Source organism: Hoplias malabaricus, chromosome 2 (genome assembly GCF_029633855.1).
Source record: "Hoplias malabaricus isolate fHopMal1 chromosome 2, fHopMal1.hap1, whole genome shotgun sequence".
Taxonomy (NCBI): Eukaryota; Metazoa; Chordata; class Actinopteri; order Characiformes; family Erythrinidae; genus Hoplias; species Hoplias malabaricus.
Genome location: NC_089801.1, coordinates 16,316,840 through 16,340,651, shown reverse-complemented (window position 1 = coordinate 16,340,651; position 23,812 = coordinate 16,316,840). Strand labels below are relative to the sequence as shown.

The 23,812-nt window shown below is 47.2% G+C and overlaps 3 protein-coding genes across 6 annotated transcripts in view; 2 read left to right on the top strand and 1 right to left on the bottom strand.

Annotated features, from left to right (window-relative positions):
- Nucleotides 1-6,351, top strand: part of tm4sf21a (transmembrane 4 L six family member 21a) — a 9,687-nt gene extending 3,336 nt beyond the window's left edge. The window contains exons 3-5 of the mRNA XM_066660116.1: nucleotides 3,423-3,556; nucleotides 5,170-5,356; nucleotides 5,626-6,351. Of these exons, the coding sequence (XP_066516213.1) occupies nucleotides 3,423-3,556; nucleotides 5,170-5,356; nucleotides 5,626-5,634 (330 nt within the window). The 3' untranslated portion in view covers nucleotides 5,635-6,351. The remainder of the gene's footprint in view (nucleotides 1-3,422; nucleotides 3,557-5,169; nucleotides 5,357-5,625) is intronic.
- A 35-nt stretch (nucleotides 6,352-6,386) lies between these two features.
- On the bottom strand, nucleotides 6,387-17,745 carry slc25a15b (solute carrier family 25 member 15b). 3 transcript variants are annotated; one of them, XM_066659068.1, is made up of 7 exons: nucleotides 17,662-17,745; nucleotides 14,782-14,898; nucleotides 12,827-13,085; nucleotides 9,562-9,699; nucleotides 8,971-9,146; nucleotides 8,514-8,672; nucleotides 6,387-8,048 (listed from the first exon to the last, which is right to left on the bottom strand). In XM_066659068.1, the coding sequence occupies exons 2-7, from the start codon at nucleotides 14,834-14,836 to the stop codon at nucleotides 7,927-7,929; spliced, it is 909 nt and encodes a 302-aa protein (XP_066515165.1). In that variant the 5' UTR covers nucleotides 14,837-14,898; nucleotides 17,662-17,745; the 3' UTR covers nucleotides 6,387-7,926. The 3 variants fall into 3 exon arrangements, with proteins under 3 accessions (XP_066515165.1, XP_066515146.1, XP_066515156.1); XM_066659049.1 differs by lacking the exon at nucleotides 17,662-17,745 and adding an exon at nucleotides 15,500-15,577; XM_066659059.1 differs by lacking the exon at nucleotides 17,662-17,745 and adding an exon at nucleotides 15,487-15,517.
- On the top strand, nucleotides 17,412-23,803 carry mrps31 (mitochondrial ribosomal protein S31). Of its 2 annotated transcripts, none has more exons than XM_066659040.1 (8): nucleotides 17,412-17,646; nucleotides 20,877-21,123; nucleotides 21,386-21,561; nucleotides 21,797-21,949; nucleotides 22,142-22,288; nucleotides 22,441-22,514; nucleotides 23,047-23,190; nucleotides 23,420-23,803. In XM_066659040.1, the coding sequence occupies exons 1-8, from the start codon at nucleotides 17,498-17,500 to the stop codon at nucleotides 23,644-23,646; spliced, it is 1,317 nt and encodes a 438-aa protein (XP_066515137.1). In that variant the 5' UTR covers nucleotides 17,412-17,497; the 3' UTR covers nucleotides 23,647-23,803. The 2 variants fall into 2 exon arrangements, with proteins under 2 accessions (XP_066515137.1, XP_066515138.1); XM_066659041.1 differs by having other exon boundaries at nucleotides 17,414-17,604.
- The last annotated feature ends 9 nt before the right edge of the window (nucleotides 23,804-23,812 follow it).

Below are 23,812 nucleotides of genomic sequence, written 5' to 3'. Positions count from 1 at the left end.
AACACTCACAACACATCAAACAATCACAACACATCAATCACAACACATCAGTCATAATACATCAAACAATCACAACACATCAAACAATTACAACACATCAGTCATAACACATCAAACCCTCACAACACATCAAACAATCACAACACATCAGTCATAACACATCAAAGACTCACAATACATCAAACCATCACAACACATCAGTCATAACACATCAAACACTCACAACACATCAAATACTCAACACATCAGTCATAACACGTCAAACACTCACAACACATCAAACAATTATATTACATCAAACACTCATAGTACATCAAAGAATTACAACTACATTCATAACACATAAGTTAAAATCATTATCCAGATACCAACCGGATTCCAAAAATGTTGGGACACTAAACAAATTGTGAATAAAAACTGAATGCAATGATGTGGAGATGGCAGAACATAGATGACAGATCAAAGTTTAATCTGAGTAAATGTAACATTTTAAAGAAAAAATATGTCGATTCAAAATTTCACAGTGTCAACAAATCCCAAAAAAGTTGGGACAAGTAGCAATAAGTGTATGGAAAAAGAAAATTGAGCATATAACGAACAGCTGGAAGACCAATTAACACTAATTAGGTCAATTGACAACATGATTGGGTATAAAAAGAGCTTCTCAGAGTGTCAGTGTCTCTCTGAAACCGAGATGGTAAGAGGATCACCAATTCCACCATTGTTGCGCAGAAAGATAGTGCAGCAATACCAGAATGGTGTTACCCAGCGTAAAATTGCAAAGACTTTTAGTTATCATCATCAACCGTGCATAACATCATCAAAAGACTGCACCTCAAACAGGAATGCCACTGTAAAGGAAATAACAGAATGGGCTCAGGAATACTTCCAGAAAGCATTGTCAGTGAACACAATCCACCGTGCCATCCGCCGTTGCCAGCTGAAACTCTACAGTGCAAAGAGGAAGCCATTTCTAAGCAAGCTCCACAAGCTCAGATGTTTACACTGGGCCAGGGGTCTTTTAAAATGGAGTGTGGCAAAATGGAAGACTGTTCTATGGTCAGATGACTCACGATTTGAAGTTCTTTATGGAACACTGGGACGCCATGTCATCCGGACCAGAGAGGACAAGGATAACCCAAGTTGTTATCAACGCTCCGTTCAGAAGCCTGCATCACTGATGGTATGGGGTTGCATGAGTGCTTGTGGCATGGGCAGCTTGCATGTCTGGAAAGGCACCATTAATGCAGAGAACTATATTCAGGTTCTAGAACAACATAAGCTCCCATCTAGACGTCATCTCTTTCAGGGAAGACCCTGCATTTTTCAACAAGATAATGCCAGACCACATTCTGCAGCAATCACAACATCATGGCTACGTAGGAGAAGGATCCGGGTCCTGAAATGGCCAGCCTGCAGTCCAGATCTTTCACCTATAGAGAACATGTGGCGCATCATAAAGAGGAAGGTCCGACAAAGAAGGCCCAAGATGATTGAACAGTTAGAGGCCTGTATTAGACATGAATGGGAGAGCATTTCTCCTCTGTCCCCAGACGTCTGTTGAGTGTTGTAAGAAGAAGGGGGGATGCCACACAGTGGTAAAAAAATGACCTTGTCTCAACTTTTTTGGGATTTGTTGACGCCGTGAAATTTTGCATCAACCTTTTTTTCCCTTAAAATGATAGATTCTCTCAGTTTAAACTTTTGATCTGTGATTTGTGTTCTATTCTGAATAAAATATTAGATGTTGGCACCTCCACATCATTGCATTCAGTTTTTATTCACAATTTGTTTAGTGTCCCAGCTTTTTTGGAATCCGGTTTGTATTTCCTGACTCTTCCCCCTTAATCTGCTGCAGCAGATCAATGAGTTAAAAACTGGGTGATTTGATTTCCTTATATGGACTAAGCAGAGACAACCACAGTGTGTGTGTGTGTGTGTGTGTGTGTGTGTGTATAAGTGCACACTCTGGTGTGTTTGTGTGTGTAGTCATGGAGACGGCCTGTACACAGCGGTGTGTGTGTGTGTGTAGGGAAAGTGTTGATTTTCTGGTGTTTGGGTTTATTTTGACAACAGTAAAAACAGCAACCACGCGTTCACAGGCCCCACCTCCTCTCTCCACAGAGGCCCCACCCACTCCACCCACTTCTATAAGAGAGATATAATCCTGTTATCTGTAACTTCATATGAACTTTACACCTGGAAACAGTGATGTCACTTCAGACACACCCCCACCACACCACAGCCACTCCCCCATGGCCACGCCCATCCACAATACCTCCTTTTGACAATGAAACAATACCTATTACAATCATCACACAGCAGCAGAACAGCATTTAAACTCATTTAACAGATCTGTGGCAGTCTCACACACACACACACTCACACACACTCTCACGCACATACATACACACTCACACACACAAACACACACACACACAAACTCATACAAACACACACACACACACACTCACACACACTCTCACGCACATACATACACACTCACACACACAAACACACACACACACAAACTCATACAAACACACACACACACTCATAGAAACACACACACTCTCACTCACACGCACACTCACACACACACACACAAGCTCATACACACACACTCATAGAAACACACACACTCTCACTCACACGCACACTCACACACACACACACAAGCTCATACACACACACACACTCACAAACACTCTCACTCACACACACACTCATACACACACAAGCTCATACACACAAGCTCATACACACACTCACACACACACACATACACACACACACGCTTCCAATATACACACACACACACATTCATACACATACACACACACATTCATACACACACTCACACACACACAAGCACACTCACTCATACACACACACACACACACTCATACACACACACACACACACTCATACACACACACACACTCACACACACACACACACACACACACACACACACACACACACACACACTCATACTCTCACACACTCTCTCACACACGCACACACTCATACACACACACACACATACACACACATATACACACACACACACATACACACACTCACACACACACACACACACACACACACACTATGTAGCCATCCCTAGCCCCAGGGTGTAGTTGTGGAGTAGGGGTCATGCTCAGCTGTGGATGTTGAGGGACGAGACAGCGCTGTTCCTTCACTTACTGACACCAAATCAAACCAGCGACATTCTGCTCCCAAACACACCTCTGTAACATTAGATCACAGCCAAAACAAACAGAACTCACAGCCAAGAGAAAACACCACTGATATCAGGCTTAGTGTGCCACAATGAAATGTGTCTCTCTTTTTCTGTGTGTGTGTATGTGTGTATGTGTGTGTGTGTGTGTGTGTGTGTGTGTGTGTGTGTGTGGTAGATGTTAGTGTCAATCCTGTTTGCGGCGGTGGGTGTAGCGGGAGCTCTGTACAGTTTGGCGGTGGCGGTGCTGGGACTCAATAACGGACCTTACTGTAAAACCATCATCCTCTGGTCCACTCCCTTCAAGGACAGGTCAGTCACCTCACACACACACACACACACACACACATCACACACAAACTATGGAGTCAAAAAAGGGACAAAAACACTGAGTTTGTAAAACAATCCTCACAGATGTAACTGTTTGAGCGACTACATTCACGAAAAATTAACTCCACAAATGTATTGGAAACGCTCTAATTTACAACAACAACCACAAAAACAACAATAATTTAAATTCACAAATGTGGAAAACATATTTGAAACGTTTAGAAATATTTTTTACATGTGTAGAAAAGGTTAGCATTTGTAAATCAAATGTTGTGAACATGTGAATCAGGAATCTCTCAAACGGATTAAAATGTGCCAGAGCAAACATTTCTGAGGTTCCAAATGTGACCGGGGAGTTTTTCAGAGCGGTGGAAAAACCCACACATTCACCTTTTCTGCTGCGTTTGTGAAGCTCTTTTTGCAGCTGTGAATTTAACACCCTGCTTTGATGGACCAATAGGAAGCTTCAGCTGGACCAATCAGATCGCGCGGTTTGTTCAACCAATCAGAACACTGATTTGTTGCTATCAATCATAGCTTTTCCAAGAGGAAAAACTCAGGTTCTTGAATGGCTTTTGTTCCTGATTCTTGGAACCTTGGTTTTTTCCAGTGAAGCGGCTTGTGTTTCTACAAGTTTAGAGGGGAACGGAGGATACGTCACCTGCGGGGGGGGTGTCTGAATACAGACAGTCAGACATACAGACAGTCAGAGCCGCAGATAAACTGTCAGTCATGACAGGGTCATTGTTTATTCTATGTTTACCATGGAGTCAGATCAGAGTGAGATATAACACTGTGTAAATTAGTTCAGAGGTGTCCTGCTGAGCTCGTGCATGGCGGAGAAACATAACCAGTGCAGAGCCACAGCTCTGACCAACGCTCACTGTGTCACTCCAAACTCAACCCCAGAAACACACACAAACGGATTGTATTCCTGCTTTATTTCCTATTAGTTATTTATATGAAACGGTGTAAATGACCATGTCCAGCTCCACTGGGGGATAAAGCTGTGTGTGAGGCTCTGAGCTCTTTCCTGAACTGACCCTCCACATGCCCATGGACCACGTCAGGGTTCACGCAGAAGAACTTACTGTTCTTTGGTTCCAGCCGGAGGAATCCCTCACTGTCTCTGAGAGAACGGCAGAAAGTGAGGTCGATTCTAATGGAAGATGTTTGAGACGTGGCACATTTAAGAAGCTGCAGAGTGTTGAACAGTAAAGCTCTGCTTCCTCTGAGAGAGAATGGGGACTAACACATGACCGCTGTCTCTGAGGAAGTAGACCTTTACTGTTCAACACTCTGCAGCTTCTTCAGGGCAGCACTCAGAACTCCAGTGTGTTTCTGTACCTGGGCCCGAGGGGCTACAGTCTGTGTCCACACCAATGTTCCAGGGGTTCCTGCTCCTCCGGGTACAGTCTGTGTCCAGACCAATGTTCCAGGGGTTCCTGCTCCTCCGGGTACAGTCTGTGTCCAGACCAATGTTCCAGGGGTTCCTGCTCCTCTGAGTACAGTCTGGATAGGTTCTGTGTGACTCTGTGTGAAATGGGCTTCTGTCTCTCTCTCTGTCTCGCTCTGCCCCCCACCCCCACCCCCAGGTCTGAGAGTTATCTGAAAAACAGAGACTGGTGGGGGTTGTGTACGGAGCCGAAGAACATAGTGGAGTTTAACGTGGGGCTGTTCTCGACTCTGCTGGTGACAAGCCTCCTGGAGCTCGTCCTCTGTGGCGTCCAGATGATAAACGGCCTCGTCGGCTGCATCTGTGGAACCTGCAACAAGAAAGGGGTAAGAGACACAGACAGATAGAGAGAGAGAGAGAGAGAGAGAGAGAGAGAGAGAGAGAACAGAGAGAGAAAGAGAGAGATAGAAAGAGAGAGAGCGTGTTTATGGTGCCTCTGTGTGTGCGTGTGTGTGTGTGTGTGTGTTTTGCAGTGTCTGTAGTAAGGTGTATAAACCTGTATGTGTGTGCAGTGTCTGTAGTAAGGTGTATAAACCTGTGTGTTTGTGCGTGTGTGCATTGCCTGTAGTAAAGAATATAAACCTGTGTGTTTCAGGTTCTGTGAAAGTGCAGTGTGTTGGCGCCCCCTGGAGGTCAGTCCTCCTCCTGCAGCTGTGTCACAGATCCCCAGACCCCACCCCCAACATTCTCATGAATATTAATCATTTATAATTATCACAGACTTTAATTAAGAGCTTTAATTTAGATCATTAACGCAGTATTAACTCATTAATAATTCAGAAATAAAGGTTAATAGAGGTTATTTGCAGTTTACTCTCTAAAGTAAAGTGCGGGTCGTGTTTCCTCAGAGGCCTGTGAAGTGTCACTGCGCCAGTGTTTATTACAGTCCACTTTAAACTGTCCACAGGGTGAGTGTGTGAGTGACTGAGTGTTTGAGTGACTGGATGAGTGAGTGACTGGATGAGTGACTGAGTGAGTGTGTAAGTGACTGGGTGAGTGTGTGAGTGACTGTGTGAATGACTGTGTGAGTGACTGAGGTAGTGTGTGAGTGTGTGTGTGTGTGTGAGGGTATGTGTGAGTGTGTGAAGGAGTGAGTGTGTGATTGAGTGAGTGTGTGATTGAGTGAGTGTGTGAGTGAGTGACAGAGGGAGTGTGTGAGGGAATGTGTGAGTGACTGAGTGAGTGAATGAAAGAGTGAGTGTGTGTTCCTGTGTTTCTGGGGAGGCTCTGGACCCTGATCAGAATTCAGTGCTTACAGAAGATGAATGAATGAAATAAAGCTCTTTGTCATGTGACAGTTCTTAAAGAGGGAATAAATACTGAACACTTTTTAAACTCTGTTTGCTTTTATTAATGTATTTATTCTCAAATCCACTCAGTGTCAGTTTCAGAAAATATTCCTCTTCAGTGAAAGGTGAAAGTTAAAAAATCTAAGAGTTAACAGTGTTCTGTTAAGTTCTGTCGAGTTCAAGATACAGTACAGAGTACAGCAGCAGGGTTATCTCTATAAAACACTTTTAAAATCACTGTCCACACACACACACACACACACACACTGCAGTTTCACACCCTAGCGTTTCTGCTTTAATCCAAAAACATTCAAAACTCATTCCTTCACCATCAGTCACCCACATCACACACTGGACTCTACTGGTCTCTAACCCTGTCTCTAAGGGGAACAGTGGGCTTTGGAAACCACAACAACGGCGGCGGTAACGTTAAGCAGTGTTTACTCATGGTGTATTAGCGTATTGTTGTTGTTGTTTGGGACTGAACACAGCACTGTCATCAGTTCAGACAGATCAGTAGAGTTTGTTCCTTCGTTGTTGCAGCGTCCAACTCTCGCTGGATTCTTTCGTCAGCCACCGATTCAAGGAGCGTTTGAACCTCTTCAAAAGACCATGGCGTAATTTCACAAGCTGCCATCGTGAGTCGGAAAAAAACAAACGTGATCTCTGCTGCAGCTGGAGATTTTACAGATGGAGAGTTGGTGCTGGTCGTCTGCGTTGCGTGGCGTAGAGTGACAACTCTCTCTGGACAATCAGCGCTCTGCAAGGTTTACACGCCACAGTTTAGTCCCTACTCGGCTCGCTCTGAACCACGAGAGAACAGCCACTAAACAAGAACCCGCTTCCAGAACCAGGACCTGATTCACCTGGTGGAGGAGTGGAACAGACCAGTAGAGTCCAGTAGAGTTGATGTGCACAGACAGTGGCTGGTGGAGATTTATACGTAAACACTTGTGTCTGTGACATCACAAATCCAGTGAGTTCCAGAGCAGCTCTCAAAGCTGTTTCCAGGTACAGACTCTGAGGAGCGACTGCTGTGTTTAGAAAGGTGATAATTTAAAGGTTAAAAATGGGAGGTGCTTCAGTTTGGCAGGCTGTGGGCTCTTTACCCTGCGGAGGTAAACTGCGCGCTGGTCTGGAGTTATGGGACTAACCCAGGAGTCCGGGTTTGTGTGAGGTCTCTAACACTGATACGGAGAAGGACACTAACGGAACTCATCAACCAAAATAACTTCAATAAATAAAGATAATGGAGTGATAATGTTTACACAGAGCAGCCAAAACATTGAAACCACTCATTTCTCCACTCCGGTCTCTCTATAGTTTACACTTACACACGGTTCCCCACGGTGCTGTTAGAAACAAGGAGGTGGTTTTAATGTTGTGGCTGGTCGGGGCAATAATAAATGTGTTAAAATCTTTGCTCAGAAAAAAATGAATAAAATGATCAGACTCTGATCTACAGAAACATACCAACATCACAAAGAAATAAATGACAGGAGTTTGGCACGAAGGAAACATCAAGAGATTCAGAAGAGAACCAGCAGCTGGAGTTAACGAGAGAGTTAATGAAAGAGTTAATGAAAGATTTAATGCGAGGGTTATTGTTAACTGTCGAACTGTGACATCATGAGTTTGCGGCTGGCTTCGTATCCAAGGAACAGCGCTCCATTTGCTGGGAATGTCCGGATCATCGTGGGAGTGAGACCGGAATACAGTGCTCTGACACCTGCAGAGACATTAACCACATCACTGACCACACTGTGTGTATTACACTCTGTCAGAACATTATATTTTACTGCGTAATGGGGGCTTTGTCGCCTTCTGTTGCACCTGTAGAGTGTTACACTTTGTTTAAAGGAGGCTGTTGCAGCCATGTAACACTTTGTGGCACCTGTAGGGTATTACATTCTGTTTAAAGGAGGCTGTGTCATTCCCTGTGGCTCCTTATGGGTATAACACCCTGTTTAAAGGAGGCTGTGGAGGCCGTGACACCCCCTATGGCTCCTGTAGGGCATTACACCCCATTTAAAGGAGGCTGTGGAAGCCATCTTGCTCCCTATGTCTCCTGTAGGTTATTTCACTCTATTTAATTGAGGCTGTAGTTTGTGCAACCCCAGTCCACAGTGAGTGTGTATGTGTATGTGTGTGTGTGTGTGTGTGTGTGTGTGTGTGTGTCATGTGTCATGTTTACCTTCAGTTCTGAAGATGTTGAGGAAGGTCTTGAAGAATCCTGACTGTCTCCCGCTCATGGACATTACCTGGATTCTGGACTTCACACAGTCCATCGGGTACACCACCAACCACAGACACGCTCCCCCAAAACCGCCACTGAACATGATGGGGGCTACGCCTGAGCACACGCACACACACATACACACACACACACACACACACATTATGAAATATAGGGTCTCGCATTGCAAAATTCCTTTGGGACTCTTCAAGGAGAGTCTGGAACCCTTTGCCGTGAAATGTGGCCATAACCCGCCTACTACTGCAGGAAACACACTGAAGCAGAGAGATTATGAAATATATAAATCACATTTAATTATAAACATAAAGGCTCAGTTCAAGCCATTGTATTTATGTTTGTATATATTTATTGATGTTTGTTTATCTTTATGTCTGTGTTTGTTTATGTACTGTACCTATATCTTCTTTGCTGCAGTGCAGGTAATCTGCAAAGAAAGAGCGACAGAGTTCATACGCTCCAAAAAAGCAGAAATACCCCGGCACTTCGCGGGCTATAGTGGTGGTCAGACCCTGGAAAAACCCTGCAGGACCCTCGTTGTGGGCGATCGACCTTATAACAGACCACACAGAGCTAGAGAAAGAGAGAGAGGGTACAACATATTAACTATATTACAATAATAATTATTATTCTATTAATACATTTCCTACCAAACTTACTGTAAATCTGAAATGCAGGTAAACATAGGTAAAAAGATAAACACAGGTAAACATGGGTAAAGAGAGACAAACACATGTAAAGGGAGGTAATCACAGGTAAAGAGAGGTAAACACAGGTAAACACAGATAAACAGAGGTAAACACAGGTAAAGAGAGGTAAACACAGGTAAACAGAGGTAAACACGGGTAAACAGAGGTAAACACAGGTAAAGAGAGGTAAACACGGGTAAACAGAGGTAAACAGAGGTAAACACAGACAAAGAGAGGTAAACACAGGTAAACACAAATAAAGAGGTAAACAGAAGTAAACATGTGTAAAGGTGCGTTACTTGTGGGCGGTGGTGATGCGGCCGGATGACGCCATCTCGTGCATCGCCTGCAGACGACATTTCACCAGCTCCGTTGGACACAGAACCAGAGACGAGAACACAGACGCTACAGAACCGGAACATGCCTTCTGTACATCACTACAGAGAGAGAGAGAGAGAGAGAGATCAGAGAGAGGGAGACAGAGAGAGAGACATCACAAAGAGAGAGTGAGAGAGAGAGAGAGAGAGAGAGATAGAGAGAGAGAGAGAGCAAGAGTCAGATTGGATTCATACCAAATCACCGCACGTCTGATCACATTTACACCCTACACGCCCTGATTGACTTACATGTTAAAAACAATAAAAACAAAATATTCGCATGTTTTATTGACTTCAAAAAAGCATTTGATTCCATTTGGCACCAAGGTCTATTCTACAAACTTATAGAGAGTGGTGTAGGGGGTAAAACATATGACATTATTAAATCCATGTACACAAACAATAAGTGCGGTATAAAGATTGGCAACAAAAGGACGGGGCTGTTCTCTCAGGAGCGCGGAGTGAGACAGGGCTGCTGCTTAAGCCCAACACTATTTAACATTTATATAAACGAATTGGCCTGATTCTGGAGCATTCTGCAGCGCCGGGTCTCACTCTGCACGACTCAGAGATTAAACTCCTGCTCTACGCAGACGACCTGGTTCTTCTGTCCCCCACAGAGCAGGGTCTACAGCAGAACCTGGACCTGCTAGAGCAGTACTGTCAGAACTGGGCCCTGACAATCAACCTTAAAAAGACCAAAACCATCATTTTCAAAAAGAGACCCAGATCTCAGGGACACTCCCCCTGCTTCACACTAGGGACACACAGGTTAGACTCCGGTACAGAGTATAACTATTTAGGGCTGAAGATCAGTTCAACAGGAAGCTTCAGTCCCGCAGTCAAAGAACTGAGAGAGAAAGCACGCAGGGCCTTTTACGCCATCAAACACCAAATTCCCATTCAAATTCCAATTCGAATCTGGCTCAAATTATTCCAATCAATTCTAGAACCCATTCTCCTGTACGGCAGCGAGGTGTGGGGGGCGCTCCAAAACCACACATTTGACCAATGGGACAAACACCCAGCGGAAATGATGCACACAGAATTTTGTAAAAGCATCCTGAAAGTACACAGGACGACACCAAACAACGGCTGCAGAGCGGAATTAGGCCAGTACCCTCTGTTACTGAGAATACAGAAACGAATGATTAAATATTGGCTACATCTAAAACACAGTGACCCCCACTCCTATCACTACAAAGCCCTGCAAAGCCAAGAGTTGAGCAAAGAGAAGAGTTCCCTCACACAGCTGGTCCTGACCCTGACCTCACTAACACACACTAACCCCCCTCAGGACCAGTCTGACACAACCCCAATCAGAGTCAACCAAATTATAACACTCCAAAAACACAACTACCGTATTTTCCGCACTATAAGGCGCACCTAAAAAACTCAAACAGGTCTCGCAACTACGGTAAGCAACCGCCTACTTCATATTCTTCCGCGCGCGGTGCATGCTGGATATATACCGGTATATATATTTCATTTCCATTTGTTTTTTATGTAAAGCCCAAAATGGCTCCTATTAAGAGACACGCATATGACGCAGAGTTTAAACTCAAGGCGATCAGTCACGCAGAAGCACACGGGAATAGAGCAGCAGCAAGAGAATTTAACATTAACGAATCACTAACGAACGGGATTCGTGGATGAGGCATAACTTAGTAAAGTGAGCTTTACGTGTTTATTTTGTGTGTTGTGTGATTTTAACGTTTGAGCAACGTTGAGTTATTGATATATTGTTATCGCTTTGCACTATTTCGAGTGTTACTATATTGTGATTATTATCATTATTGAATCGAGGAAAAGTCCCCCCCCCCCCCCCACGATGTGGGGTATATTAACATTGCACTACATGTTTTACCTTAAACTACGCTGGGTTGTAATCTATTAATAAAGTTGAACTGACCTATCTGACTGTTTTGTTGACATTCCCTTTAGCGCAGCTCCATCTAATTGATGCATAACGTAACCCCCAGCCTCTACTGTAGCGTCTATTGTATGCACCTTATAATCCGGTGCCCCTTATATATGGACAAAGTTTTAAAATAGGTCATTCAATGAAGGTGCGCCTTATAATCCGGTGCGCCTTATAGTGCGGAAAATACGGTACATCACCCATTGGAACACACACACACAGGCACAAAGCAGAATGCAGTGCTATCTGGCCCTAAATCGACAGTACACTGTAGCAGAGTACCTCAGCACAGTGACTGACCCCACAGACAGAGCCACACTGACCAGGTACAGACTCAGCGCCCACAGCCTGGCTGTACAGACCGGCCGCTACAGACAGACCTGGCTCCCCAGAGCGGAGAGACACTGCCGGCAGTGCCAGAGTGGCGCTGTAGAGACAGAGCTGCACTTTATCACAGAGTGTGATAAATACAAAAGATTAAGACAAATTTACTTCCCAAAATTTGAAAAACTTCACCCACAATTCAACAGCTTCTCTAACGAACCCAAAATGAGCGTCCTGCTCGGAGACACGGGGGAGAGCAGCACCCTAGCAGCGAGATATATATCTGCCTGCCACACACTCAGGGACAGTGAGTGACCAACACACATACACACACACTCAAACACACATATACACACATACACGCACATAAACACACATATATACACGTACACACACACACACAAACAATTGCCCTGTCTGTTACCATTCTCACCATTCCTACCATTTATTTTTGTTATAATTTTATTTAGTTATGTATTTATTTATAATTATTATTATTATTATTTATCTTTATATTATTTATTTATTATATATATATATATATATATAACATTATTATTTATTTATTACATAAATTGTTTAAATTTTTTAACTGGTTCTTTTTATTATTACAGTCCTATAAGGTTGTTAATTATTATATTAATAATAACAGAAAAATAATTGTGATACTCATGTTCCATGTTATCGTATTAATGCTTTGGCAATACTATGTATGAATATGGTCATGCCAATAAAGCTTATTGAAATTGAAAATTGAGAGAGAGATCACAAAGAGAGAGAGAGACAGAGAGAGAGGGAGATCACAGAGAGAGATTCCAGAGACAGAGAGAGAAAGAGAGAGAGAGATCACAGAGAGTTCAGAGAGAGAGAGAGAGACAGAGAGAGTGAGAGACATAGAGAGAATACCCAATAAACTCCACGCCCATGTATCAGACCTCTCACCTGAGCTCCGCCCCCTCCCGCAGGCCGCAGGTGAGGCGCACCAGGTCCTGGCAGAAGCCGTAGCTCATGAAGAGGACGGAGTTCTCTGCGACGTTGGCCATGAGGGCGGGGCTGGTGCCCTGGTACAGCCCCCGGACGCCCACCTGTCGGTATGTGGAGAGGAAGCAGTGCAGGAACCCGCGGTAGAGACCCGGGAATGTCTGCATCTTCACCTTCGCCGTGTCCAGCGGCTGCCCACTGAACACACACGCAGCGCCACCTGCAGGACATGCACACACACAGACACACACATACACTGAACACACATGCAGCGCCACTTGCAGGACACACCCAGATTCAGATGATACCCTCTACAGTGTTTCAGAGGGAGTAGTCTCAGCACATGGGGCAGTGGACAAGGAAAGTACAGAGTGTGTGTGTGTGTGTGTGTGTGTGTGTGTGTGTGTGTGTGTGTGTGTGTGTGTGTGTGTGTGTGTGTGTGTGTGTGTGTGTGTGTATGTGAGAGAGAGAGAGAGAGAGAGAGAGAGAGAGAGAACTGGCTCTGTGAGAATGTGCAGGGGTCAGCAGCCTCACAAACCCCTCGATCAGAGAGTGGACACAATGCTGAGCTTTAACTCTATTCACACACACACACACATACATACACACTACAGACTGAACACTACAAACTACAAACTGAACACACACTACAGACTGAACACTAGACACTACAGACTGCTCACTACACCCTACAGACTGGACACTACACACTGCTCACTACACACTACAGACTGAACACTGCTCACTACACACTACAGACTGGACACTACACACTGCTCACTACACACTACAGACTGAACACTACACACTACTCACTCCACACTTCAGACTGAACACTACACACTGCTCACTACACACTACAGACTGGACACTACACACTGCTCACTACACACTAAACACTGCTCACTACACACTACATACTGGACACTAAACACTACAGACTGAACACTACACACTACAGACTGAACACTACACACTACAGACTGGACATTACACACTACAGACTGAACACTGCCAAATGAACACTACACGCCACTCACTACATATTACAGACTGAACACTGCCAACTGAACACTACACAATGCTCACTCCACACTACAGACTGAACACTACACATTGCAGACTGAACACTACACACTGCTCACAACACACTACACACTACAGACTTAACACTGCAGACTGAACACTGCAGACTAAACACTACACACTGCTCACAACATGCTGCTTACTACACACTGAACACAACACATTGCAGACTGAACATTACACACTGCTCACTACACGCTTCTCACTACACACTACAGACTGAACACTACAAACTGCTCACTACACACTGCTAGCATGGAGCCAGTGTGGGCTACTGTTAGCTAAAATTACACATCTTGTCAGTTAATGTTCTCCCCCAAGTGCGTACTGCGTCACACTTCACTTTTCAGTGGTTGTACTACACACCCCCTGGTGGCCAGTGCATTTTGTTTTGTTTTGTAGTGCTTACACATAAAAACTCACTATGAAATGTTACAGATGTGTGCTGTGTATTGTGTGGTTTGCAGTTTGTAGTGTGTAGTTTATTGAATAGCGTGAATAGTGTGTAGTGAAGTGTAAATAGTGTGTAGTTACTAGTGTAAAGTGTGTAGTTGCTAGTGTGAATAGTGTGTAGATACTATTGTAAATAGCGTGTAGTTACTAGTGTGAATAGTGTGTAGTTACTAGTGTGAATAGTGTGTACTATGTGGTTACTGGTGTGAATAGTGTGTTTGTGAATTGTGTGTGTAATGAATAATGGGGAGTAGCGTGACATGTAAATAGTGTGTAGTTAATAGTGAATAGTCCATAGTGTGTAGTGAATAGTGTGTAGTGTTTGTACTGAATAGTGCAGTGTATCCAGGTGAATTTTGTATGATTCTGTGACTCACCAATAGCTCCAGCCGACAGGTCAATTACAGCCTGGACAACAGGGTGCGGCGTCATGACAGAGGGGCTACGGGGGTCTCTCTGGGTCACGGCTTCCTTCACTTTATTAAAGAATGAGTCTGAGAGAGAGAGAGAGAGAGAGAGAGAGAGAGAGAGAGAGAGAGAGAGAGAAAGAGAGAGAATGAAGACTGCAGTGCTGGGCTGAATTATACTGTGCTGTGAGTTAAAAGCAGTGTTTCAGCCCTGGGGGGTGGGGGCTTCTTCTTGAAAGAGCTGCGTAAAGTGAGAAAAGAGCTCATTTGCATTTATCAGTCTTAAAGTCACAATAATAGAGTGGGTTTGCTTCTGAGGGGAGAGGCTGGGGACAGATCTGTGGCTGGTTTTGGAGCTTTACAACAGAGTCCCTTTATCCCTCTTTTCTCCTCTGTCTCCTCAGAGAGCAACAAGTAAAGATCATCAGAAGGACACTGAGCCTGAGGCTAAAGATCAGCTCTGCGTTAAACACATTCAAAACTTCACATTTACATCCAACCCCAGAAACATCCGCCTGAGGTAAAGCTCCATGTCCCCGCTTCACCACCCTCCATCCCCCGCTCTCCCGCCGGGAGAAGGCGCTGTAACCGGGAGCGGCGCTGCGGGGTCACGGCTCTGAGCCCCGGCGGAGATAAAAAGCCCCTCTGTGTGGAGAAAGTCCTCCGAGTTTTTACCGAGATTTCTGACCTCATTGACCGTCCATCGCTGCTCCTCGCTGTTGAGTCTTCTCTCAATGTGCGTGTTGTTTTCACACCCGAATTCCGGTAGACCACGCCCATCCTGCGCTCCGATTGGCTACTACTCCATATTTACAGCGTTCCTCTGTTGTAGACCGCTAAATCCCCGCCCCTCCTGTGCACTGATTGGCTACTAGTCCACATTTACAGCGTTCCTCTGTTGTAGACCGCTAAATCCCCGCCCCTCCTGTGCTCTGATTGGCTAACAGTCATGATTAAATAAAAGAGATTCTACTCTCTTCTCACTATTACCTACTCACGTCTCATTACTCATTACTCCCTAAACCCCACTCCCTCTCCCTATTCCCTTCTCACTACTCCCCCTCCCTACTCACTACTCCCTTCTCCCTAAATCCCTCTCCCTCTCCCCTTCTCACTACTCCCCTCTCCCCTCTCCCTACTCACTACTTTCTTCTCACTGCACACTACTCCCCATCCCTACTCCCTTCTCACTAATCTCTTCTAACTATTCCCTACTCCCTTCTCTCTATTCCCTACGTTTGCCTGCTCCCCTCTCCCTAATACCTTCTCACTACCCCCTACTCACTTCTCATTACTCACTATTTCCTACTCCCCTCTCCCTACTCTGTACTCCTTACTTCTCACTACTCCCTTCTAACTTCTCTCTAGTTACCACTCCCTACTCATTACCCCCTAATCCCTTTCCACTACTCCCTTCTTCCTTCTAGATCTCTCTACTTACTACTCCCTACTAACTACTCTCTTAACCCTTCTCACTCACTAATCCCTTTGTCATACTCACTACTGCCTAATCCCTACTCTCTACTCATTAATCTCTGTTATTAAAATCTGTTCACAGATTTCTGTGAATATTTTTGAGTTCATGAGAGATTTTTTTCTGACAGTGCAGGGGAAAACTTAGTGCTGCCTCCACTTCACTGCCCTCTACCCCTACTCTTCAGAAGAAGAAGAAACACTCTGCATTTGACCCATCTGTGAACACAGACACACACTAGTGAGCAGTTCTTCACACACACTCTAGGGGCAGTGAACACACACACATCCGGAGCAGGGTGCTGTGATTGGGTTAGGTGCCTTGCTCAAGGGCACGTCAGCGGTGAGTGAATTGAACCGGGGACCCTCCGGCCTCAAGCTTGCTTCTCTCACCTCAAGGCCCTGCTGCGCATTAATTTCTGACTCGCGACTCCATATTGTCTTCTCACTGTTCCCTTCTCTCCAGTCCATACACTCTGCCTCTGACTCACAACTCTACTCCCCACTGCCTTCTCCCAACGCTCTACTCCTTACGCCTTTCTTTAAGGACTTTATGAAGTTAAGAAAAATGTGTCCTGTTTATTAGAGTCCTAAATATTTGCAGCTTTAATAAACCAGCTGAGATTTGTTGCTGTACTCGCTGGTGTTCAGTTTCTGTGAGCGTGGTCTATGATCCCATTGCAAGCCACATGTACACGGTTTGGAACGCGCCCTCAGCCCGCAGCTCTCAGGACGGAGTTTGTCCGAAAGCGGGTGGAGAAAGCGCTGATTGCGTCAGAGGAGACGGTGACTTTTATTTTGTAGTCTTAACATGATGCAGATGTTTATGGTTTGTTCGCACAGGACATAAACTCATATATAGATAGATAGATAGATAGAGCCCGGGTTCATCAAGAATACACACAGTATAATGGACATTGTAAATAGGAATTATAAAATATATATATTTTTGAAACAGAGAGAGAGAGAGAGTTGTCACTTATTCGACAATTATTTGCTGCTTTTATTTTTCCTTTTTATTTTGTTGTTATTGTTGTTTGTTTAATGCTTTGGTAAAATTCTTCTAATAACATTCACAACAATAAAGCTATTAGAATCTGAATTTGAGAGAGAGAGAGACAGAGACTGCGTCACTGCGAGGCCGGAACGTTAGCGCGGTGTTGGTTCCCGGCCGGATTGTTTCGGCGGCTGCTCCGCAGTGTGTGTCGGGGTCATGTTGAGGAGATTAGTGTTAAATGTCTATAAAAATAAAACCGGTTTAACTCGGAGTCTCCCTCCGGAGCCGCGCCGCTGCCGGAGCCCCCCGCACACCGCGCTCAGGTCAGTGCCTCCGCCGCCTCTCTCTGCAGCCTTTAACCGCAGGTACATTAACACCACCTGTTTCTGCCCCGTCTCTCAGCTCCACTCTCCCCTCTCTCAGCTCCACTGTCTCCTCACTGTCCCTCTCTCAGCTCCACTGTCCTCTCTCTCAGCTCCACTGTCCCCTCTCTCAGCTCCACTGTCTCCTCACTGTCCCCGCTCTCAGCTCCACTGTCTCCTCACTGTCCCCTCTCTCAGCTCCACTGTCCCCGCTCTCAGCTCCACTGTCTCCTCACTGTCCCCTCTCTCAGCTCCACTGTCCCCGCTCTCAGCTCCACTGTCTCCTCACTGTCCCCTCTCTCAGCTCCACTGTCTCCTCACTGTCCCCGCTCTCAGCTCCACTGTCTCCTCACTGTCCCCTCTCTCAGCTCCACTGTCCCCGCTCTCAGCTCCACTGTCTCCTCACTGTCCTCTCTCTCAGCTCCACTGTCCCCTCTCTCAGCTCCACTGTCTCCTCACTGTCCTCTCTCTCAGCTCCACTGTCCCCTCTCTCAGCTCCACTGTCTCCTCACTGTCCCCGCTCTCAGCTCCACTGTCTCCTCACTGTCCCCTCTCTCAGCTCCACTGTCCCCGCTCTCAGCTCCACTGTCTCCTCACTGTCCTCTCTCTCAGCTCCACTGTCCCCTCTCTCAGCTCCACTGTCTCCTCACTGTCCCCGCTCTCAGCTCCACTGTCTCCTCACTGTCCCCTCTCTCAGCTCCACTGTCCCCGCTCTCAGCTCCACTGTCTCCTCACTGTCCCCTCTCTCAGCTCCACTGTCCCCGCTCTCAGCTCCACTGTCTCCTCACTGTCCCCTCTCTCAGCTCCACTGTCTCCTCACTGTCCCCGCTCTCAGCTCCACTGTCTCCTCACTGTCCCCTCTCTCAGCTCCACTGTCCCCGCTCTCAGCTCCACTGTCTCCTCACTGTCCTCTCTCTCAGCTCCACTGTCCCCGCTCTCAGCTCCACTGTCTCCTCACTGTCCCCTCTCTCAGCTCCACTGTCCCCGCTCTCAGCTCCACTGTCTCCTCACTGTCCCCTCTCTCAGCTCCACTGTCTCCTCACCGTCCCCTCTCTCAGCTCCACTGTCTCCTCACCGTCCCCTCTCTCAGCTCCACTGTCTCCTCACCGTCCCCTCTCTCAGCTCCACTGTCTCCTCACCGTCCCCTCTCTCAGCTCCACTGTCTCCTCACTGTCCCCTCTCTCAGCTCCACTGTCTCCTCACTGTCCCCTCTCTCAGCTCCACTGTCCCCTCTCTCAGCTGCACTGTCTCCTCACTGTCCCCTCTCTCAGCTCCACTGTCTCCTCACTGTCCCCGCTCTCAGCTCCACTGTCTCCTCACTGTCCCCTCTCTCAGCTCCACTGTCCCCGCTCTCAGCTCCACTGTCTCCTCACTGTCCTCTCTCTCAGCTCCACTGTCCCCTCTCTCAGCTCCACTGTCTCCTCACTGTCCCCGCTCTCAGCTCCACTGTCTCCTCACTGTCCCCTCTCTCAGCTCCACTGTCCCCGCTCTCAGCTCCACTGTCTCCTCACTGTCCCCTCTCTCAGCTCCACTGTCCCCTCACTGTCCCCGCTCTCAGCTCCACTGTCTCCTCACTGTCCCCGCTCTCAGCTCCACTGTCTCCTCACTGTCCCCTCTCTCAGCTCCACTGTCCCCGCTCTCAGCTCCACTGTCTCCTCACTGTCCCCTCTCTCAGCTCCACTGTCTCCTCACCGTCCCCTCTCTCAGCTCCACTGTCTCCTCACCGTCCCCTCTCTCAGCTCCACTGTCTCCTCACCGTCCCCTCTCTCAGCTCCACTGTCTCCTCACCGTCCCCTCTCTCAGCTCCACTGTCCCCTCACTGTCCCCTCTCTCAGCTCCACTGTCCCCTCACTGTCCCCTCTCTCAGCTCCACTGTCCCCTCACTGTCCCCTCTCTCAGCTCCACTGTCCCCTCTCTCAGCTGCACTGTCTCCTCACTGTCCCCTCTCTCAGCTGCACTGTCTCCTCACTGTCCCCTCTCTCAGCTCCACTGTCTCCTCACTGTCCCCTCTCTCAGCTCCACTGTCCCCTCACTCAGCTCCACTGTCTCCTCAGTGTCCCCTCTCTCAGCTCCACTGTCTCCTCACTGTCCCCTCTCTCAGCTCCACTGTCTCCTCACTGTCCCCTCTCTCAGCTCCACTGTCTCCTCACTGTCCCCTCTCTCAGCTCCACTGTCTCCTCACTGTCCCCTCTCTCAGCTCCACTGTCTCCTCACTGTCCCCTCTCTCAGCTCCACTGTCTCCGCACTGTCCCCTCTTTCAGCTCCACTCTCCCATCTCTCATCTTCACTGTCCCATCACTGTCCCATCTCTCATCTTCACTGTCCCATCTCTCATCTTCACTGTCCCATCACTGTCCCATCTCTCATCTTCACTGTCCCATCACTGTCCCATCTCTCATCTTCACTGTCCCATCACTGTCCCATCTCTCATCTTCACTGTCCCATCACTGTCCCCTCCCTCAGCTCCACTGTCCCATCACTGTCCCCTCTCTCAGCTCCACTGTCCCATCACTGTCCCCTCTCTCAGCTCCACTGTCCCATCACTGTCTCCTCACTGTCCCCTCTCTCAGCTCCACTGTCCCCTCACTCAGCTCCACTGTCTCCTCACTCTCCCCTCTCTCAGCTCCACTGTCTCCTCACTGTCCCCTCTTTCAGCTCCACTGTCCCATCACTGTCCCCTCTCTCAGCTCCACTGTCCCCTTACTGTCCCCTCTTTCAGCTCCACTGTCCCATCTCTCATCTTCACTGTCACATCACTCAGCTCCACTGTCCCCTCACTGTCCTCTCTCAGCTCAACTGTCCCCTCATTGTCCCCTTTCTCAGCCCCACTGTCCCATCACTGTCCTCTCTCAGCTCCACTGTCCCCTCATTGTCCCCTCTCTCAGCTTCACTGTCCCCTCTCTCAGCTCCACTGTCCACTCTGGTCACTCTTGTTCTACACTTACACACTGTAGTCCATCTGTTGCTCTGCATACTTCATTACCCCCCTCTCCCCCTGTTCCTCAGTGCTCAGGACCCCCACAGAGCAGGTGTGATGCAGTGGTGGTGGTGTTAGTGTGTGTTGTGCTGGTGTAGAGTGGATCAGACACAGCAGTGCTGCTGGAGTTTTTAAACCCTCAGTGTCACTGCTGGACTGAGAACAGTCCACTGACCAAAAACATCCAGCCAACAGCGTCCTGTGGGCAGACCCGAGTTCCCCTGTACTGACCTGCTGTTCTTCTCCTGTCCACTAGAGCGGCGCTGCAGGAGAGCAGAAGAGCACTCAGCAGCTCTGCTGTTCACCTTTGTGAGAAGAAAAATGGAGAGAGAGCAGATTCAGCGGGAAGGGGGGACCAGGAGGAGCGAGGGACACTGGAGGGGAGGAGCAGAGGAGGAGTGGAGGAGGAGGAGGAGGTGGTTAAGAGGGAGACGACAGGAGCTGAGTCTGAGGAGGGAGTTAAAGCAGCGAAGCCTGAGGATCGGGAGCTGAAGCCCACAGAGGTGTTTACACTGTTACAGCGTCAAACGTGGTTCTATATGTGTTCTGTATGAGGCCAGGCCTGTCCCCACAGTCATGTTTTAGCGGTCGATGTATTGCCCAGAAATGATCTCTAAACGATGTTACAGTCATTTTAAAACCTTCTATGCCACTGATGTAACAGCGTAATAATACCATTACATCTCTTTAAACAGCTGTTATAGTGCCCCCTGCAGAGTCAGGAGATTATATAGTGTGATGTAACAGGTGTGTGTGTGTGTGCAGAACGGTAAGCGTGGGCTGCTGGAGCTGCTGGGGGCGATGAAGGTGGAGGTCGTAACGAAGCGAAGAGTCAAAGCGCCGAAGACTCAGCAAAGTGCTCAGGAGACGCCAGAGAAAGAGGAGCTGGAGAGCACCAGCAGCATGTTCCAGGACGCCCACCGCGACTCCAAAACACGCAGGTACAAGAACACGGTACCTAGAACACTTTTATCTAGAATGCCCACTGTGTCCCTGTGCTGTGTCCTGTTTCTGAAGGGTGGTCATGTGGCAGTGGTCCTAACCGTGACATCTGGGCCGCACTGGGCTCTCTGTGTTTTTGAACGAACCTATGAACGGTAACAGAATAGAAACAGGGTCTTGGACGTTTGACGCTGCTTTCTCTGCTGTGTTTACGAGGGTCTGTGTGTTTTTCAGTGAGGGTCTGAGTCCAGAGCTGGTTGCCGCTGTCTCCGAGGTGGCGTCCACTCTGTCCAGCTCTCAGGCCAAATCAGAACTCCTCCGACAGCTCCGAAAACACGAGTCTGTGTCTCAGCAGGAGAGAAAACACGGAGAAACACAGGACCTCGGGTTAGTACACACACACACACAAACAAACACAGGGATATACACACCAACACGGGGCCGGAGTCCTCTTTTGTTCATCACACACCGCAAATATTTAAAAGAAATTCCACAAATTCCCAGTGTTCCCAGTTTTAAAGGAGGACGCCTGGTTCCATTCTCAGTCTCAGTTGTGTAACTGTGGAACGCTGTTCTCAGGGATATCATCGCTGACATGAAGGTGGGGAAGCGTCTGAACGGCAGACAGAACACACGGCCGGCCAATCAGATCCGCTTCGACGAGGACGGACGAGGATACACACACAACCGAGGCATCATGGGAGAACTGGACGGAGTCCGCAGGAGGTAAACAACAACAACGAGAAACACATGCAGAACATTTCCAGCTGTGAACTCCACACGGCCGATTTGTGTCCTGAGTTCATGTGATTCCGGGGTTTTCCGGAGTCTGTGTCCGTGCGGCACCCAGCTGAACTCCGTGTGCTTTTGTTTCACAGGAAGAGTTCGTTTCTGTCCAAAAGGCTGAGCATCTTTCCCTCTGCCGCGGAGCAGGAGCCGGACTCTGATCCCGGTAAAACACAGGCATTTCAGTTTTATTCGGACAGATCTAGGGCTGGACGATTTGGTCAAACTGTATATATCACAATATGTTTCTTAATTTCAGTCGATACAACGTGACTCCGATACCGATTACAAACAGCATAACAGCCACAGGAAAACTGCCAAAAGCAAACAAGAAACATCACCATCGAACATAAACCCACTGGCTTTGTCATTATTTATTATTAAAGTTAATTTAAGAAATTGTCCAGCCCTAGACAGGTCTGATCTTTTTAGTAATAGCTTTTTTCTGAATGAATGGAAGGTTCTTTGTTTATCGCAGAAGGCTGTCACACACTGAACTGCAGCGGACAGTCAGTGGATTTTTGATGTTGATGATAGTTTGAATGTTCTGAAAGGTCCACAGGGCCGTGCTCTCAGTGAGTGGCAGCCTTTATTCTGAACCTGAGGCTGAAGTGACTCAGATCTGATGTTTACTGATGTAGCAGCCCTCTGTCCACGAGATAAACAACAAAACATTAACCCGTCCCGTCATGTTGTAGCCACAGGCCCCTCCCTCTGGGACGCTGATCTGGCCAATCAGATCGCACAGACCATTAACAAGCATCCACGAAACGGCTTTGAGGAGATGATCCAGTGGACCAGAGAAGGAAAGATGTGGCAGTATCCCATCGACAACGAAGCAGGTCAGGATTAATACCCTCTCCAGCAAGGAGCAGATAAATATCTTAAATATTTAAAAAAAAAAAAATATCTTATTAATAAAATAGTGCACATATCTAAATATGTGAATGTTGTCCAGATAAAATTGAACTGAAATAATTTTGTGTAGAAGGTCCACTCTCTTTTGCGCTGAACGTGGTCTGCTTTAAAGATTCTCTGATCTCTCCCTCATGCCCCGTTTATGATTCTCAGGTTTGGAGGAGTGTAACGTGCCGTTCCATGAGCATGTGTTCCTGGAGCGCCACCTAGAGGAAGGCTTCCCTAAGCACGGCCCCATCCGACACTTCATGGAGCTGGTGATCACCGGCCTCAGCAAAAACCACCAGCTCTCAGTGGAACAGAAGCTGGAGCACATCGCCTGGTTCCGGGAATATTTCCAGCAGAAACAGGAGCTTCTCAAAGAGGCCGAGGCCCAGTGACCCCTCCCTGACCCAGAGGAAGAACATCAGTCTTTAATCAGATTAGACTCTGTCTCAGCGCAGGGTCTAACCCCAACATGAGCTTCATTCACTGCGTCATTCACAGCCATGTTTTTTGTGTTTTGTCTGATGTCCAATTAATAAATAAATCACTGAATAACAAACA

Excerpts from the sequence above, each read along its gene's own strand:
- slc25a15b (XM_066659068.1), bottom strand. The coding sequence starts at position 14,836 with ATGACGCCGCACCCTGTTGTCCAGGCTGTAATTGACCTGTCGGCTGGA. Across the intron at positions 9,147-9,561 it reads CGCATCACCACCGCCCACAA|CTCTGTGTGGTCTGTTATAA; the intron begins GTAACGCACCTT and ends CTCTTTCTCTAG. Across the intron at positions 8,049-8,513 it reads CAACATCTTCAGAACTGAAG|GTGTCAGAGCACTGTATTCC; the intron begins GTAAACATGACA and ends ATGTCTCTGCAG.
- mrps31 (XM_066659040.1), top strand. The coding sequence starts at position 17,498 with ATGTTGAGGAGATTAGTGTTAAATGTCTATAAAAATAAAACCGGTTTA. Across the intron at positions 22,515-23,046 it reads GGAGCCGGACTCTGATCCCG|CCACAGGCCCCTCCCTCTGG; the intron begins GTAAAACACAGG and ends GTCATGTTGTAG. Across the intron at positions 23,191-23,419 it reads TCCCATCGACAACGAAGCAG|GTTTGGAGGAGTGTAACGTG; the intron begins GTCAGGATTAAT and ends TATGATTCTCAG.